This window comes from Somniosus microcephalus, chromosome 10 (assembly GCF_052327205.1).
Source record: "Somniosus microcephalus isolate GS21.2 chromosome 10, FLI_Smic_1.0, whole genome shotgun sequence".
Taxonomy (NCBI): domain Eukaryota; kingdom Metazoa; phylum Chordata; class Chondrichthyes; order Squaliformes; family Somniosidae; genus Somniosus; species Somniosus microcephalus.
Genome location: NC_140996.1, coordinates 112,689,316 through 112,709,213, shown reverse-complemented (window position 1 = coordinate 112,709,213; position 19,898 = coordinate 112,689,316). Strand labels below are relative to the sequence as shown.

Genomic DNA, 19,898 nt, shown 5'->3' with positions numbered 1-19,898 from the left:
AGTTGACATTTAGCGCCAGCGCAAAGTGTTTGCGCCCGCTCAGCTGCGCGTGCAGCTTATGACGTCATTTCGTCGTGCAACGCTGTTTGTGCGCCCCAAACCGGAAATTCAGTGGCGCCCGCCCAATGTGGGTGTGGCGCTGTTAAGAACTGTGAACTGGAACGCAGCAGAGGCTCTGCGGGCCTCGGGGAGCACTAATTAAAGGGCACTTAGACTGAACTATAAAGGCCAACCATTTTGCTGCCATGACTTTAGTGCTTTGGATTTCTGGACAGAGACCAAGGAACAGACCTTACTGATTTGGGACAACATAGGAGAGGTATTTTTGGCCTCTGGCCAGAGCTTGGAAATTGTGATTTCACTGTTTGCAAGTTTATTATGGGGGCTGCATGGGGTTCCAACCCTCAGTTCCAGCATTATGTGCGAAGGGCTCGCAGACGCTGTGTGAGAGGGCCAGCCATGCCTAGACGCAGAGGGGCTGTGATAAAAATGATAACTTCTGGGAAGTTATGTCATCACTTCCTGTGAACTATGAACTATGAACTATGAACTGTGTACATACCTCACTTCCTGTCATGTCACTTCCTGTTGGACTGGTATAAATACTGGTCTGTTCAGTATTGTAAGAGGCTTCTACCAGAGGCATGGTAAAGACCTCTCTTGTGTATATAGTGTGTTTATAAGTTACTTAAAGCTTACTTTAAAGTTACTTGATGGTAAGTCTCCTTTTTCTTACATCAGGGGCCATCCGGCGTCGGCAACGTAGGCCTTACCCACTCAGGGAATACCGGCAGCAGGTGTCCTATCTCACCATGACTGCCGCGCATTGTGTTAAGAGGCTGCGCTTCAGAAGGGAGGTGGTTGCAGAGATCTGCCAGCTGCTTCACAGAGATCTGCGTCCACAGCTGATGTGCAGGACGTCTCTGTCGGTGGAAGTGAAGGTCACGGTGGCTCTGAACTTTTATGCAAGCGGCTCCTTCCAAGCCGCTGCTGGGGACATAGCGAACATCTCCCAGTTCGCCGTGCATCGCTGCATCCGGCAGGTCACCGATGCCCTTTTCGCAAGGAGACACCAATTCATCTCCTTCCCCATGACCCTAGAGAGGCAGGAGCAGCGTGCAGTCGGATTTGCCAGGATCGCCGACTTCCCCATGGTGCAGGGCGCCATTGACTGCACGCATGTGGCTATGCGGGCACCTATCGACAATGCCGAGGATTACCGCAACCGGAAGGGCTACCATTCCCTCAATGTACAGCTGGTGTGTGACCACAGGCAGCGCATCCTAGCTGTCAATGCCCGCTTTCCAGGAAGCAGCCACGATGCATTTATCCTGCGCCAGACTACTGCGGCTGACATGTTCCAGGCACAGCCTCCACCAAGGGGATGGCTTATTGGGGACAAGGGCTACCCTTTGTGTACATGGCTCATGACCCCGCTCCGCGCGCCCAGGACCCCTGCGGAGGAGGCATACAACAAAAGCCATCAAGCCACAAGGAACATCATAGAGCAAACGATTGGCGTCCTCAAGCAACGGTTCCGCTGCCTGGATCGTTCCGGCGGATCTCTGCAGTATTCGCCGGATAGAGTCTCCCAGTTCGTCGTCGTTTGCTGCATGCTGCACAACCTGGCTATCCGCAGGACTCGGGCACTGCCACCTCGCGTTGGACCACCACCTCAGGAGGACGAGCAGGAGGACCATGAGGAGGAGGAGGAGGAGGAGTACCAGCCCAGGAGGGAGCCACAAGGTCCAAGGGCCGTCCGCCGGCGGCTTATTGAACGACACTTCTAGGCCCCGTCAGGGAATGGCTTGTGGCAATGAACGCACCTGAATGCAGCCGCTCCGCAAGCCCTCAGCCGGTTAACGCAACAACCACTTGAAACATGACACCTGGACAAGCTGAATAAATAAAAAGCTTTATTTAACAAACTCAGGGCCTTTCCCACATGAAACAGAAAAACAGACAAGACCCCCAAAAAACAGTCAAAAACATATCTCACTCCCACAACCTGGGGAGGAATAACAAAAATTGTCCTTCCAATTGGCCTTCATCCTCGGCCTTACCAAAATAAGCCCCCCCCCTCCAGAACACAAACACCCCCATATAAAAAAAACAGTTGGCAACACACTCTACTTGGTGTGCCGAGAGGGCGAGTCCTTGTGCAGGCTTCTCCGGCCCCTGCCCGACCTGTTGCTCTGCCTCAACCTGGGCCCTGTGGGTGTTGCAAGGCTGGGGGAAGGCTCCTGAGGGGCACAATGCGTGACGGCAGATGCCCTTGGGGGTCGGCCTAGACGAGGTCCGGCCCTGGAGGGGCCGGCTGCTGACTGCTGCAGCTGTGGCTGGCCAGCATCAGTCTCTCCAGCAGCTCGTCGCACCTTGGCTGGGGGAGTGGCAGTGGCAGCTGCAGCAATGGGGGCAAGCTGGCTGATGCCAGGCGCTCGCTGGTCGCCAGAGACACTGGCACTCGGCCAGCCTGGCACTGCAGCAAGCGCAGCAATCTGGTGAAGGCCAGACTGCTGTGCTGCAGCAGGGCAGCGGATGCCCTGGCGATGCTTCCGTGACACAGCGAGTGTGGCAGAAGTGAGTGCGCAAACTGCCCTGGTCTGTGCCCGCATCAGATCAGCCAGTGTCTGGACGGCACCACTCATGAACTCACGACCCGCGTCCTGTGCTGCCGCGAGTTGCTCGACACCCCTGGCCTGTGAGTCCCCGAAATTGGCCACACTATGAGCCAGGGACTCAATGGCCTGAGGCAACTGTCCCACAACCCCCATGAACTTGTGGCGCCGCTCCGAGGCCGCAGACATTTCATCAAGGAGGCGCACCTCCTGGGCGAGGACCGTCTCCGGACTGGAGGGCGGACTCTCCCTCTGGGGAGAAGGCTGCCGAGCTGCCCGACCCTTCCCGCGTGCCTGGACGCCACTGGGCCCAGCAACTGCCCTCCCCTGCAACACTTCCCCCCCTCTGGGGAGAAGGCAGCCGTGCTGCCCGACCCTTCCCGCGTGCCTGGACGCCATTGGGCCCAGGAGCTACACCCCCCTGCAACACTTCCCCCTGGCTCTCCTCCAGGCAAGACGTGTCCCCTCCATTGCCATCCCCTGGCGCGGATGAGGGTTCCCCCGATGTGCCGCCTTCCTCTTGGTCCTCGTCGTCCTCCTCTTCCGAGGGACTGGCACTCTCAGCTTCAGGGACCTCCTCCTCACCAGCTGAAAGCAGGAAGGCACAAGAGTAGCTTTAGAGTGAGGACAGGGCATCAGCGAGGGAGGCATGAGTAGTGCCATTATGTGCATTGGTGGGACAGTGGCAAAGGATGTAGATCTGAAGCGCAAGGGGAACTAGAGAGGTCCAAACGGTCATGTCCTTACCATTCGGTCCCAGCACAGGGTCGGCATCTCCAATAGCAACGGGGCCAGTCACCCGGCCACGCACGAGTCGAGCCACGCTCTCCTCCAGCTGACTGAGCTGCTGGAACTGGGGACGGCCTCCCCCGGTGACAGTCTGGCTCTTCAAATTCCACGCCAGCTTGGCCTGCAAGAGAAAGGACGGCCTCTAAGTACAGTGTGGTGCCCTGTTGTTGTGTGCACTGCCTCCCATGGTCGAATAGCTTGGCCAGTGTGTTAAGTGCAGAGAGTGCTATTGATGATCATGCCAGTGCCATAGCTGCGGGAGGAGGGCTGGCCATTAGGCCTTTGAGGTCCCTTTGCCCATAATGTGAGGTGCACATGCAAAGATGAGGAGGACACTGGAAAGGGTACTCACCCTGACCAACCGACTGAGGTCGTTGAACTTCTTGCGGCATTGGTCAGCAGTCCTGGGGACATCGCTGTTGGCTGACACCCTCAGGGCGATTTCCCTCCAGGCTCTCCTGTACTGCCTCCTGGGAGCCTTCTTGCCACTGTCTGGGCACAAGATCTCTCTGTTCTTTTCCAACCCCCTAAGCAGCACCCTCAAAGCATGCTCTGAGAAGTGCTGCGCTCGTTCACGGGCCTTCTGCATGGCTTCAGGCGCTATTTGGGTCCACAAGCAGTGTTCAGGCCTAGCTGCAGGGCTCCACTATCCAGGGCGTGGCTGCAGACAAAGTCGACCCTTCCCCCTTTAAGAGCTGGCCGGCGTCAGGGTGTCTGCTGTCAATCAAAACATGACCGCACCTGCGCTGCGCCCAGCCTCGGCGTTATCAGTCCGCACCGCCGGCTTAGCGCCTAAAGATAGGAGTGCAACGCCAGTTTCAGCGCTCGCCCAAACTCCTTGGCCAAAGCTACTGAATTTCGGTGAAGTGGCCTCCACTTTCCGGCGGGCGCTAACTTTAGCGCCCGCCTGACTTTACCGCCCCAAAAGTGGCTATACTGAATTTCTAGGCTTGTGTCTTTCCTCATCCTAATTTCAGTCATTGCTTAAAATGCGTTTAATTTTGAAAGCACGCAAAGTGCCTCTAATTATCACCTGTGTTTGGTTGATAGAAAATGTAAATATTCTAATTACAGAAACCTGTGAGACAGAGAGACAGACGGAGATGCACAGAAACCAATCGCAACATCAAATTTAACATTTGAAGAGATCTCTTAGAAATTACAGACCAGTGCTGCCGGACCTGGGGTGCCCTCAACACCCCACCCCAACTAAGGCTGTCTGCAAATGCCTCGCCCTTCCCTCACTGCTGATGGATAACATGATTCTATCCCCCAGATCTGCCAAATCCCAGCTTCCTCTTCCACAGTGATGTTGGATCATTGGGCTCCCTCCACATGCTGCCAAACTCCAGAACTCCACTCCAGTTTTTCCAAAGCCCAGGACCACCTCCCAGTATTAGCTAAGCCCAAGACTATTCCGCAGTGCTACCAAAGCCCAGGCAGTCCCCTATGTTATAAAGGCCAAGAGCCATTCCCTGTACTACCAAAGTTCAGGACTGTCCACAGTACTACTAAAGCACAGGGCTCTCTCCAGTACAGCGAAAACTCTCTCCCATCCATTAATGCTAAATATCAGATATCAAGCTCCAACTGGTACATCTTGCTGTGAATTGGCAGTGTTAAAACTGGTAAGAGATAAAAATGAAATACATATAGGTAAAGAAATATATGCTTAAAATAAAAGTCAATCATTTACAGTTTTCACAAAATAATGGGCAGAATTTTGGAATTCAATCCCCAAATCAGTAAAAATCCAAGAATACTATATAATAAAAATGGCATTTGACTTATTCAGTCACTTTAAATCAATGGCCCTGATGCTCTCCCCAACATAAACACCCTATTGTTATTAAGCAACACATACTCCAATTCATCATGATTAACATCTGTATTAATATATTTCTGAAACCTAAATTAATGGTCTAATGATTCAACACTTCTCTGTTTTTTTGAGGCCATAGAAAACAGGCCACTCGATTAGAGGAAGCTCTTGAACAGATTCAAAGTTCATTTTATATGTCAACACCTCCGTCATCTGCTGTCGCAAAACCCACAGTCAACAAAGGGTAAGGTGATGAGTGTTCACTTTATCAATTAGAATATATCTTCCAAGTTTTAAAATGTCAAAAAGCATAAATTATATAAATGTAAGCAATTTGGTTAATTTAAACTGTGACCACAGAACATGATTATAAAGTTGGCAAGTTTAAACCAAGATTAAGAATTTTTTTTATTACTCGTCTTCCCTACAGACTTGGTAGATGTGTGACACATCAAAAGCAATTGGTAGCATGAAAATTAACTCCCATTAAAAAGTTACTGAATGAATATCTAGTTAATAATGGAATTTAAGGTTATGAAGACAAATATAAATGTTTATAATCCAGTATTCTGTGGAGCTTAATGGTTCCTGTCCAGCTTTTCATATTTTTAAATATAGTTTAAAAGTAACATTAGTGTTAAGTACTTGTCAATTAAATTTTTAGGTGTTCATTTAATAATCTAAGTAGAATCATAGTTACATCACAGAAATAGGCCATTTGGCCCAAATGTCTGTGCCAGTGTTTTTTCTCTATGAGCCGCCTAGTCTAATCTCACTCTCTCGCTTGCTTGCCAAAGCCTTTAATTTTCCTCTTTTTCAAGTAACTAATTCCATTTTATAGCGGGAGGAGCAGGAGTGCTCTTCCAGGCTCCACAAACACAACCTGGACCACTGCCACACTGGGTTTCTACACCCGCCCCCCCCCCCCGCCGAGAACGGACCGTCTCTCCCCAACCTACCTAGCTCCAGCCCGGAAGCCGACCAGACCCCATGATATTATGTTGGCCTGGAGCTGGCGGGCTGCTCTGGGACACTCATTTTCCACTGAAAACTTGCTAACGAGGCCTGGTTTTCAAAATGGACTGGACCTCCTTTTGAAACTATAGGGCAGCCTCTAGGCACGCTCCATCAATCATCCTGCTCAAAACCTACCCACAGTCAAAATCTACCCCAATTGTTCTGGTGCTACATATCTGTAATACTAGTCAATCTCTCATGTGTAGTATGTGAGGAGTGAAGACCTAGTGTAGTCTTCAGTTGAAGTAGGTTTAAAGGGTGAGGTATAATTGGATCAGGGTGCGCAGATATTCAATCCTCATTTTAAAGTTATATATTCTGGTCCCAAAAATCTGCATTTGTTTTGACAAATTAGGAGCATGATGGCAAAATTTGGAGGGTTGTATTTTTTGCTAGCATCCATTTCTACTAATGTTTCACCCATAGAATAGTTTTGCCATATCATATGTTTACCTGCATCTTTTGTTTTAAGAAATTCTGTTGTGTGAGCAACTGAGCTGCACGTCTAACCGCCTCTGTGAGGGTCTCTCTGGTCACCTGCATATTTTTGACCCCTCAAACAGTAAGACGGCTTATCTTGAACTCTTATAACCACAAAGAACATATACATCCAAGAAGAAACAAATAAACAAGCTATAAATGAGAGGCCAGAATTGGCCCTTTTCCCTACAGATGAAACATGGTGGAGTGAAATATTGGCTTGGGTGATCTCGATGGGAGTCCAGGGCACAAGCTCTGCTCTGCCTGTCGTCTATGGGAGTAGGTCTGAGTTTTCTTACAGTTTTGAAATAAATGTGGTAGATGCAGATATTTGGCCAGAATTTTCTGTACCTGGGCGGGTCGGCTGCAGACGGTCGCTGTGGTGGGTCGCGACCCCGTTCTTCATTCCATCCCGCTCCTGAGATCGCCTATTAAGGCAGCCCTGTGTGTTATTCTGCCCTATTAAAGGGTGCAGATCTGATGACATCATCGATGACGTGTCTTCAGTCGTGATATTCAACGGAGCCATGGCCACATTGCATTTGAAGGTTCATCTAGGATAGTGCAGGCACTGCACTGCACCATTGGAGTGTTGCAAAGAGTGACAAACATGACTGCACAGAGATAGAGGGCTGCACCCAGGTTCTCAGATGACTGCCTCCATGTGCTTGTTGAGGGATGAGAGCACGTAGGGAGGTTCTCTTCCCTTCCAATGGGTGGAAGAGAACTCCCCAGCAGATCAAAGGAGCCTGGCTCCAAATAGCAGAGGAGGTCAACAGCAGGGATGTGGTCAGGAGGAACTGGCAAATGTTTCAATGATCTCATTAGATCAGGAAAGGTGAGTGCAAAGCCACACTCAACTCCATCCTGCTGTGCCTCTCATCACATCCCCATCACCCTGCCTTCCTAACCCTACTCCTGCACATCCTTACTCAAACCAACATACCTTGCATGTCCACCCATCCCTCTCTATCTACATTATCACATCCCCATCCGACTAACCACCCCTCACACTCACCCTCATCCTAATGCAATCATACCAACTAACAACACACAAGGAGGTCAACAGCAGGGATGTGGCATTGCCACCCCACTCCATCATAGTCACCCTCTAAAGATGTAACCCATCCATTCCTTACACTCATTCCATCACTCTCACTCAAACTTCTCTTCTTTCCCTCCTTGCAGGAAAAGAGAGCCCACAATAACAGCAGCAGAGGAAGTTGCCTTAGAAGTGTCAGGAGTTGCAGAACAGCTGGAGGTGGGAGACGGAGGGAAGGGGACATCTCGGCAACCTGGTGACAGAATTGCATCTCATACAGTAGTCACTCAAATGGGGACTGATGTCAGCAGCCAGTGAATGTTCATCATGTGTATAATGTTATCTGTACCCATTCTTGATATGACACATCTAACTCATCTCTTTACTCTCCCACAGGTCCATCAAAAGCCCCACCCACCACTGTCCAGGAGGAAGAGGAAGATGACTCCTCAGAGGAGCCTCCAGCCTCTGAGGGCGCACCGCCATCAGATTTAAGTGCACCCAGCACCAGCGTAGATACGCACACCTCGGTGGGTGCCACACGACAAAGGGTAGTGTTGTCACCTGGTGTCTCAGAACTCACAAATGAGCAAGAGTGGATGGTGGAGACGGGGACAGCAGTGGAGACTCCGCGCAGGATGCTCTCAGCTGCATGCAGATGCTGAGCCTCGGGGGCCATCCAGAAAGAGGGCGTTCCTGGAGGTGCAGCAAGAAGTGCAGGAGGCTTTGACAGGTTTTGTGACTGCGATGTCTGGAAATGTGCAGAGCATGGAGGAGTCCATCTCCAACATGAGCACAACTGTCGCAGGTGATGGCGACTGTAGGCTCTTCCATGGATAGGATGGCCACCTGCATGGAGCAGCCAATGCACTACTCACAGGAGCACATGGTCTCTACGGAGAATAGATGGTTATCTATGGATAATAGATGGCAGAGGCTCATAGACCTCCTCTCTAGGAGGGATGTCAATGTAGATGTGGGTCCTCATGGCCCCAGTGCTGTGCAGCAAGGTGCTCTCCAGCTCCTTGCTAGCAGGGAAGTGCGGCTGGCCCGTGAGAGGGGACTTGGAAGTGGGGGCTCCTCCCAAAGCGCTCACACTTCTCCCCTGTTGTCAACCCTCAGTCAGAGCCCCAGATGCCTCCCTGGACAGCGAAGGGCGAGTCTGCCCCTGCACAGTCACAAGAGGAGCAGACTTTGACGGGGCCATCACAGGCTCCAAATCCCAGAGGACGTCTGCCAAAAGTATCTATGCAGTCGCAACAGGGAAATGAGCAGGCTGCCTCTAGCTCTGCTGAAGCCACAGGGGTAGCATCACATAGAAACATGCGTAAGAGAAAGATGAAACACAAGTCGATGCACAAGGGTAACACTTGGGTGTTTTCATAAATGTTTGTGTAAAGTTTCACATAAAAATATTTGTTTTCACCGCTTTCCGGTCACGGCTAAATTTGTGTGCAACTTTGGAAGTGGCTTCGTGAATTGGAGTGAATGGTGAGACATAATGTTACCTTCAGTCAGCAATGGGGGTCAGTGTGAAAGGAATGGCTTGGTCATTGTAGCGATGCTTTATGGTGTTGCAGTGGGGTGGTGCCAACCTGGTGCAGCATGTGGCAGCCATATGGGTGTAATGCCTGAAGTTAAGTAAATCTGGCCTTGAGGAGGCCATCCCTGGCCTCCCGGGCAGCAATGTGCTCAGGTGCTGGTGGGATCTGGACTGCAGGTTCCTTTTGCTTCTCCTCCTCCCAGCTGATGCTCATCCTCCTCCTCCTCCTCCTCTGAAGAGGCTGTGCGCTCAGAGCCTTGTTCCTCATGCAACGCTAATCCTCACTGCTGCGCTATGCTATGCAGGGTGCAGCAAACCACGATGATTCTGGAGACCCTGGCTGGTTTGTACTGAAGGGTGCCTCCCGATCTTTCAAGGCATCTGAAGTGCATTATCAGCATGCCTATTATCTGCTCTATGACCCATCTGGTGGAAATATGGCTTTTATTATATATCTCCTCGGCCTCAGTACTTGGCCTCCTCAAGGGTGTCATGAGCCATATCTTTAGTGGATAGCCCTCATCTCCAAGCAGTCAGGCAGAAAGTCTGTTTGGAGGAGTGAAGAGCTGAGGGAAGGTGGACTGGCGCAGAACAAAAGAATCATGGTAGCTGCCAGGGAATTTGGCACACATGCATGATGATCTTCCTATGGTTGCAGGTGAGCTGCACATTGAGGGAGTGGAAGCCCTTGCGGTTGACAAATACTCCTGGGTGTTAATGGGTGCCCTGATGGCCACATGTGTGCAGTCAATGATACCCTGCCCCCGTGGGAAGCCAGCCAGAATGGCAAAGGCCAGTGCCTGCTTAGTAATAATGGCTTCATCTGTGGCAAAATTGATATAATTGGCTGACTTGTCAAAGAGGGCATCGGTGACCTGTGTGATGCATCTATGGGCAGCCGACTGCGAGATGCCGCAAATGTCTGCTCCAGATCCCTGGAAGAAGCCTGAGGTGAAGAAGCTGAGGGCGCTGGTGACTTTGACAGCCACTGGTAAGGCATGTCCACCTGCTCCTCTGGGCTGCAGGTCTTGCTGCTGCAATCTGTAAATGTCTGCGTCGATCTGGCGTGATAGCCTGAGCCTCCTTTGGCGCTGCTGCTCCGTCATGTTGACGAAGCTCATCCTCTGCCTGTATACCCTGTGTCGAAGGTATCGCCCCCAGCAAGGTGCAGCCCTGCGCTGATGTCCTCTGTCCTGTGCAGCATCAGGTGGTTGAGGAGAAGGGTGGTGGTGTTGTTGGTGCTGCTGATATGCCTGGTGCTGCTGGTATTGGGGTTCATTGTGGTCCGATTCTGAGGACCAAGGTGAGACCATATAAACGGTACCCATGCTAATGTAATAGATGGCCGATCAAGTAGAGATGACAGAAGCAATCTGTCAATGGTGTGATAGGTGGTACCAATGAGGTGGCAGTGGATCCCGACTTTGCTGAAAAGACTTGCAACCTTTTATTTAACACTAAATAACACCACAATTTAGAAAATCCCACAACCATATCAAAAAATCACTTAAGACTTCAAGTAAACTACTTTTAACCAGAACCCGAAACTTCTTCAAAAACAAGTAATACCAGTTCAACACCAGTCCTAAGACTTGCAACCTCTAGAAAGCTAAATCTGTGCTGACAATGAACTCAGTAACAGCATTTGCCTTAGAAAAGTGATCAGCTGTCAGGTGGAAGCTTTTATTGTACTTATCATGCTGTGCACTAATGAGGTGAATCAATGGCCACTCAACTTCCGCCTCAGGTTCACAGACATGGTTCCTGAGCGGCGTGATTCCCTGCTCATCCAGGGAAATTTGAAAGATAGGATTAAAAAGAGGTTTAAGGGTCTGACAAGTACCTCATAATGATCTAAATTACCTCGGTCGCCTCTGCCGTTCGGGTCGCTGCCATGTTGGCAAAAGCGCCTGAGGGAAAGATGCATGGGGGTGGGATAATGGCGGGTTCCCAAACCACTCCAAGGTTTTTCAAATTGTCCTCTCGATTTGCCTCCAATCACGCCCGCACAGATGCCAGAAAATTCCAGCCTTTGTCTATTTAAATCCAGCAACAAATATAAGATATATTAAAAGGTATGATGAGCAATGGCTAGCATTTAAAGAATTAATACATAATTTACAACAAATATACATTCCTTTAAGGCACAAAAACACCACAGGAAAAGTGGTCCAACCGTGGCTAACAAGAGAAGTTAAAGATAGTATTAGATAAAAGGAAGAGGCTTATAATGTTGCCAAAAAAGTAATAAGCCTGAGGATTGGGAGGATTTTAGAATTCAGCAAAGGAGGAACAAGAAATTGATACGGTAAGAGAAAAAAGAATATGACAGTAAATTAGCAAGAGACATAAAAACAGATTGTAAACGTTTCTATAGGTATGTAAATAGGAAGAGATTAGTGAAAGTAAACATGGGCCCATCAGAGGCAGGAGAAATTATAATAGGCAATAAGGAAATGGCAGCGACATTAAACAAATACTTTGGGCTAGAAATTCATTATAGCCCAGGAATGGGCATTATTATTAGAAAAGTTTGAGAATTAGCACCAGGCGCTAATGCTTTAGACTGCAAGCAAAATTCATTCTCACTGCTCAAAGAAATGATTGGAGCGCTAATTCAAGTCTTAAAGACCTAGCTCATTGGCGTTACACTTAAAGGGTGGACCAATATGGGGTGCAGTCTAATCGCAACTCATCATTGCCACAGGCTTTTTCCAGTACTTAAAGGGGAGGTTCATTGGTACTGCAGCACTTCATTCTCAGCATTCCTGGTTGTGCAGCTGCCTCAGCAAGCAGAAGCAGGACAAGGAGAAGGAGTCGGAGGACTGAAGCAGGTGTGCCCATGGCAGATCCACCCCGGTCAGGGTAATTGAATGCTTCAACAAATGTGACATACCACCATCTGTACCACAAGCTTCACACACTGCCCAAAGCACCACACTCCCAGGGCTCACCCACCAACAATCTCTACATACCAACACTCACACCCACATCTCACACCTTTGCACACAATGGCAGCTATTCAACTATGGCAGGCACAAGGGTCATTAGTTATTAGAATGAATGTGATATGTGTAATATGTTTATGCATAAATTTATTAATGGCGTTTGCAATATTTTGTGGTCTCTCTCATTTCACTTTTGCACCCAGGAGGACGCTGTCAGATGGCATGACACAGGGATGGTATGATGGGGATGTGGTGAGCAAAAGGGATCTGGGGTTTAAGTCATTCTCATGTGAGGCTGGAGGTCTGTTTGGAGGAGGTGGCAGAGTTCTGTGACCACCACCTTGGTGATGCGGAGCCGTCTAATACACTGCTCCTCGCTTAATACCCTCAAAGGGTAAGGCCTCCTCGTGAGAGCGCGGATGTCCCTCCTCATTCCTCTGCGCACATGTTCCCATATTTCTCGCTGCCTACGCCCCCTCCACCGAAGATCCTGGAGGACGAGGTGGTATGCCAGTACAGTCCCCATTAATGTTACCAAGTGTAGCAGTTTGAATCTTTGAACAATAAATGCTATTTTGTAGTATAAATGTAGCTCATTTGTAGTTGCCAGAAGACTGCTGATACAAGAGAAGCCTGAAATTACTGATAGAAATTGTTCAAGTGGGTGAAACTGACAAGAAACCACTGAAACTAGCCTGCCCTGACAGCTGGGAGTGATTAATGCTGATGCCTTTAAATAACGTCGCTACAGACAGCTTCCTGGAGCTGCACGTCAGTTGCATGCTCGCTGACGTCATGATCTGCCTAGTGTTGAAGTGCCCGGCGATATATCATACCGGCGGCACAACAGGGGGGTCAGATTTGCCGTGCAGCGCTGGATTTGCCTCACCCCGGCACTACAGCATCAGCGCCCCATTACTGCCATCTGCTGGCACGAACGGGAGGCACTAAGGTACTGAATTTTCCCCCCATGTTTTTTGTGTCTTCACGGTAGAAGACACAAAAAACATTCCGGAAATAATGGGGAACCAAGGTTCTAGAGAGAATGAGGAACTTAAAGAAATCAGTATAAGTAAAGACATAGGGTGGAATCTTATCTGGAAGGCTGAGTTTGAGGCGGGACTGCTGGTTTTCGGGTTCCAGTCCTGCCCCCAACGACGTCTGACGAGCTGACGCTATTTTCCCCTGATTGGCCTTGTTAAGCCCGCCTTGCGGGCTTGCTGGCCAATTAAGGGAAAGCCAGTGTCAGATGACGTCAGTTGATGATGCTTCATCTGCTGGTTTTCGTAAAGGCATATGCACCACACTTGTTTGACAGATGATTTGACAGTGTTTGACAGCATTGAGGTGCTGTCAAACACTGACAATTACTGTCCAAAGATGAGCCCTTGCACCCAGGCTCTCCAATTATTCTCTCCTTAGGATAAAACAGATGGCAGCTGAGATTGCAGAAGCCACCTGTCACTTCTCTCGATGAGATGAGCCTACACAAACACTTCACAGCTCGTCACCTGCAGAAACATCTAAACACATTAAACATACTTTCATAAGTTTTCCTTACCTCTGATACTCATCAGTGTCCCACTGAATCCTTTAAATCACTTCTGCAGCTGTCATATATACACTAAAATTACAGTAGACCCACATCATGCCTCACTTACCCTGGCGGGGTTTCCCGATGTCGGGAAGTGGAAAAATGGGAAAAAGCCTCTTAACTACCTGTTAAGTGACTGTAATCCTCTAACCGCCTCAAGGAATCGGGACCCTGCGCAAATCAGGGACCCGACTCCCGGGAAGATTGGTTGGAGGCGGGTTGGGAGTGGGTTTGGGACCTGCTCCCATTTCCCACCTCCAGACCCGCCTCCTCAGGGCTGGTAAAATCCAGCCCATAGTACTGGAGAAATTAAAGGGACTCAGTGGTGTCAAATCCCCTGGTCCTGACGACCTGCATCCTGGGGCTTTAAAAGAGGTAGCTGCAGAGATAGTGGATGCACTGGTATTAATCTTTCAGAATTCCCTAGATCCTAGAACAATTCCCAAGGATTGGAAGGTACCAAACAAAACCCTGCTATTTAAGAAAGGAGGAAGAGAAAAAACAGGGAACTATAAGCCAGTTAGCCTGACATCAGTAGTAGGCAAAATGTTAGAATCTATTATTAGGGACATGGTAACAGGGCACTTAAAAAATCATAATCTGATTAGACAGAGTCAACATGGTTTTATGAAAGGGAAATTGTGTTTGACAAATCTGTTTGAGTTTTTTGAGGGTGTAACTAGTAGGATGGATAAGGGGGAACCAATGGATGTAGTGTATTTGGATTTTCAAAAAGCATTTGATAAGGTGCCATACAAGAGGTTATTACACAAAATTAGGCCTCGGGATTGGGGATAATATATTAGAATGGACTGAGGATTGGTTAATGAACAGAAAAAAGAGAGTAGGAACAAACAGGACTTTTTCGGGTTGGCAGGCTGTAATTAGCAGGGTACCTCAAAGATCAGTGCTTGGGCCTCAGCTGTTAATGACTTAGATGAAGGGACTGCGTGTAATGTATCCAAGTTTGCTGCTGATACAAAGTTAGGTGGGAAAGTAAGCTGTGAGGAGGATGCAAAGAGGCTGCAGAAAGATATAGACAGGTTGACTGAGTGGGCAAGAACATGGCAGATGGAATACAATGTGGAGAAGTGTGAAGTTATCCACTTTGGTAGGAAAAACAAAAAAGCAGAATATTTTTCAAATGGTGAGAGACTGGGAAATATTTGCGTTGAGAGGGACCTGGGTGTCCTTGTACATGAATCACAGAAAGTTAACATGCAGGTACAGCAAGCAATTAGGAAAGCAAATGGTATGTTACCTTTTGTTACAAAGGGATTAGAGTACAGGAAACTCTTTTTTATCCGGCACCGACGGGACTGGTGTGGTGTCGGTTTATCAAAAAGTCCGGATTACAGAGAGGTATAGTAAAAGGTACGAGAGCCCCGTACACGGCCACAGATCCAGACGTCTCTGTTGCATGGCAACAGGTGCAGGAACCCCGGTTACACGGCCACAGATCCAGGAACGGCCACTAATATGAAGTAAAACTTACCTGAACCTACTCCTGAATTTTGCCGGTTAACAGAGATTTCCGTTATTTAGGTGCCAGTAAATCGAGAGTTTCTTGTATAAGAGTAACGAAGTCTTACTACAATTATACAGGGCATTGGTGAGGTCACACCTGCAGTACTGTGTACAGTTCTGGTCTTCTTACCTAAGAAAAGATGTACTTGCCTTAGAGGGAGTGCAACGAAGGTTCACTCGACTGGTTCCTGGGATGAAGGGATTGCCCTATGAGGAGAGATTGAGTAGACTAGGCCTATATTCCCTAGAGTTTAGAAGAACGAGAAGTGATCTAATTGAAACATAAAATTCTTTAGGGCCTTGGCAGGGTTAATGCTGGCTGGAGAATTTAGAACACGGGGTCACAGTCTCAGAATAAGGGGTCAGCCATTTAGGACTGAGATGAGGAGAAATTTCTTTACTCAAAGGGTTGTGAATCTTTGAAATTCTCTAACCCAGAGAGCAGTGGATGCTCAGTCGTTGAGTATATTCAAGACTGGCCAATACCTTTTTGGGAACTAAGGGAATTAAGGGATATGGGGACAGTGCAGGAAGGTGGAGTTGAGGTAGAAGATCAGCCATGACCTTATTGAATGACGGAGCAGGCTCGAAGGGCCAAATGGCCAGCTCCAGCTCCTATTTCTTATGTTATTAAAAGATTTACAAAGTTAGGTTAGGGACTAATTAGCAGTAATGTTTGGCTCCATATAGTATGCATATTAACCAAATTCTAGTGTATTACTACACTGGCATACTTAATATATTTGTTCACATTTTTAATACTTTATAAAGAAAGACTTGCATTTATATAGCACCTTTTCATGACCACCGGACATCCCAAAGCGCTTTACAGCTAATGTAATACTTTTTGAAGAGTAGTCACTGTTGTAATGTAGGAAACGCGGCAGCCAATTTGCTCCCACAAACAGCAATGTGATATTGAGCAGATTTAGTGATGTTGTTTGAGGGATAATTATTGGCCAGGATACCAGAGATAACTCTCCTGCTCTTCTTCGAAATAGTGCCACGGGATCTTTTACGTCCTCCTCAGAGAGCAGACGGAGCCTCGGTTTAAAGTCTCATCTGAAAGACAGCACCTCCGACAGTGCAGCACTCCCTCAGTACTGCACTGGAGTGTCAACCCAGATTTTTGTGTTCAAGTCTCTGGAGTGGGACTTGAACCTACAACCTTCTGACTCAGAGGCGCGAGTGCTACCACTGAGCCGCGGCTGACACTTTATCTTCAAGATCAAAGTATATGCCAGATTCTGAGCTATTGTGTGCCCTGTGTAAGGTTGAGGCTGCTTTAAATAAGTTCATTTAGACCCTTAATAGCTCTTAATAACATTTTCTGCACCAGTCTGGAACTAAAATTTTGACTACAGTATCGTGAACAAGGCAGTTCCTCACATCATGTAGAAAGAATCAGTCGATTTTGCAAATAATTTCTTTGGAATTGCATTCTTAGGACCACTGATTTATTTCTGAATCGATCAACTCATGGAGAGAGTAGAAATGGTTCCCGCTATCAGAAACAACTTTCAGCAGCTAAGGCTTATGCCAAACTTATGCAAGAGAAGAGTGGGGCAAATCTGAAAAACAGCCGGTTACGCTTTCAGCAGGAGCTGGAGGAGACACAGCGTCTCCTGGGAGAGCAGCAACTGAATAGATTACAGGTACTGTATTAGTTACAATTTCGAATGTTTGTTGATGAGGTTTCTTTAGTAAGCTTTTTGACAAGAATAAAGAATTAGGGAAAACTACACTTAGTATCTTCTAGAATCGATGCTATTTTATATAGTCATAACTAAATAATTATGATTTTGTTTAATATGCATAAACTTGTAACAATCTTTTGAGATTTATTTTTAATTAAGTGGGGTTTAGATGTTAACAATAATTAGAGATTTGTGTTTTGATGTATGTAATTTGATGTGGTGAAAGAAGTGGATATGACTTCCACTATAGATAAGCATTGAGTAGTCATGGGGAAGAAGAGAAATATCATCAAGCAGAAAGTAAATCAAGGAAACACAAAGCTAAACAAGCCCAGAAAAAAAATAAAGGACTCGACTAAATGTCTTTACCTGAATGCTAGAATGATTCAGAATAAAATGCTGAGGTTGGAGGGATGTGTAACAGCAGGAAATTACATTGGGCCAGAAATTCCAGGCCAGAAGCGTGAGTACGGTCGGCTTACTCACGCTTCTGGCCGTTGGAAATGCCGGCGTTCAGCATGAACAGCGCATGCGGGGAACGCCGGCATTTCCAGACCTCGAGCGCGTGCGACTGCACAGGCAACGCTTGCGCAGTGAACTTTGTGGATTTCATTCATGAAATCCGTGAGGGTAAGTCCTTAGAAGTTACACTGAAAAAAAGCAAGTGTAAAGTGGTTCATTGGCTGCGGAGGAAGATATATTTTATCGTGGAGCTTTTGAAATGCAATATTTTTGTTTGGGAAAGGGAGGGAAGTTATTTTAAGAAATTTTAAGTAAGTTTTAAAGTTAAAATTTTTTTTTTTTTAAAGGGTTTTCAGAACAGTAGGTAGAAGGAGCAATTGTGGCTGTGTGAATGGAATGTGAGAATGAGTTATGTATGTATGTCCACATATATTCCTTTACGTATATGTATGTATGTTTTATATTCCTTTACTATGAATGTATGTTTTTAATTATGATTTTCCAATAAGTTACTTTCTCTGAAAGTCATAATTAAATAATACATTCATACACATAAGTAAAGGAATATATACATAACACGCAAAGGAATATATACAGACATACATACTTTCAGAAGCTCCACGATAAGAAATATCTTCCTCCGCAGCCTCTGTAGTAACTGTACCCATGCTTTTTTCATGTGTAAGTTGTAATGACTGGACCTCACTGAAAGCATTAATGAAAGCGGCGAATTATACTGCGCACGCGCTGCATGTGCAGTCGCACGCGTTCTGCCTCTGAACCCCTTCGTTCAGAGGACAGGAAATGCCGGTTTTCCCCACATGCACTGTGCATGCTGAAAACCGGCATTTCATCCGGCCAGATGCGTAAGTACCCCGACCGTACTAGCGCATTTGGAAGGGAATTATTGGGCCAACATTTTACATGTCAATAAAATAAAAAATTTAACACTTGCACGACTTGCCCCCTCGCATCTGCGACTGAGGGTCCAAGGAGGTGCATTGCGCAAGAGGTCATCATCGTACGTATCCTCACACTGTTCCCTTTGGGGAACTGTATGAAGTGGTGGAAGGATTTATGGCCGTGATTAACGCTCATTCCGTGACCGTAACCATCTTTGAACCAGCCATTAGGGTGGTTAGTCCTATGGCGGGAGGGTTTTACGGGCTCCCACAACCCATCTGAGGGGGGGGGCGCCACCAACACCCACGGACGCAAGTATCCCGCTGGATGTCCACCCAGAATTTAAAGTTGGAACTCCGACTCCACTTGCCGGGACTGTCTGGAGTGGGGTTCAAAACCCTACTCCTTCTGGCCCAGCGGCGGGGATGCTTACTGCTACGCAAAAGGCCCACTCTGCACAAAAGGTGACACCCATACGTTTCCTGCGCCTTTTCCCTCCCTGTGACTGGAGCCCTATGCTGCCATTTCACGTTGCTAATCGGATTGGGCCTTTGTCATAGCGGTAGGATCCCTGCCGCTGGGCCAGATCAGGGTAGGGTTTCGAACCCCACTCCAGACAGTCCCGGCAAGTGGAGTCGGAGCTCCGGCTCTAAATTCTGGGTTGACATCCAGTGGGATATTTGCGTCCGTGGGTGTGGGTGGCCCCCCCTCCTTGTATAGCTTGTGGGAGCCCGTAAAACCCTCCCGCCATAGGACTAACCGCCCTAATGGCTGGTTCAAAGATGGTTACGGTCACGGAATGAGCGTTAATCACGGCCATAAATCCTTCCACCACTTCATACAGTTCCCCAAAGGGAACAGTGTGAAGACACGTATGACGACGACATTGCTAAATAAATAAATGGAATTAAAAAAATTCTTTTAGGGCTTTTAAAAGTCTTTAAATTGCTTTAATTCTCTTTAAAACTACTTCAGATTACTCAAAATAATGTAAACATTTTAAAAAGTTTATAAAAGTTACCAAAATCTTCAAAAAACTTCCAAAAACCTATTTAAACTGCTGCTTTGCATGTAAAAAAGCAAAGCAGCTTGACAGAAACATTGGGGGCGTGTCCAGTGAAACTGAGACCTCAAGGGGCGTGTCTCACTTACACTGCACGCTCCTGGGTCCGCGCTGGCTGCACTCCTGGGCGGCGTGACGTCATACGCTGCCCGGGAATGTGCTTTCTATTTCTCCAAGTTCAGGCGTCCCAGAAGCTGATCGGCAGGAGCGCGGGGTAAGTGCAAATACGGAGCTTGCACGCGCTGCAAGCCCCGTTCTGGAATTTCTGGCCCAATGTTGTAGGGATTTTAAAAATATGACTCACTTCAGTAAATGGGAGTGAGATCCTCATAAAGGGGTACAAGAGATAACCAGAAGGCTGGAGGAGTAGATATATCTGTTCAGGAAAATTTG

At 47.7% G+C, this 19,898-nt stretch overlaps 1 protein-coding gene across 9 annotated transcripts in view; it reads left to right on the top strand.

Annotated features, from left to right (window-relative positions):
* The window catches only part of cep126 (centrosomal protein 126), a 279,549-nt gene that overhangs the window by 117,902 nt on the left and 141,749 nt on the right, over nt 1-19,898 (top strand). For all 9 annotated transcript variants that reach the window (XR_015079720.1, XM_085998712.1, XM_085998714.1 and 6 more), the window contains exons 4-5: nt 5,362-5,473; nt 16,828-17,035. Coding sequence is in view for 8 of the 9 variants with exons in the window: in XM_085998712.1 (XP_085854838.1) it covers nt 5,362-5,473; nt 16,828-17,035 (320 nt within the window). In the remaining variant the exon portion in view is untranslated. The remainder of the gene's footprint in view (nt 1-5,361; nt 5,474-16,827; nt 17,036-19,898) is intronic.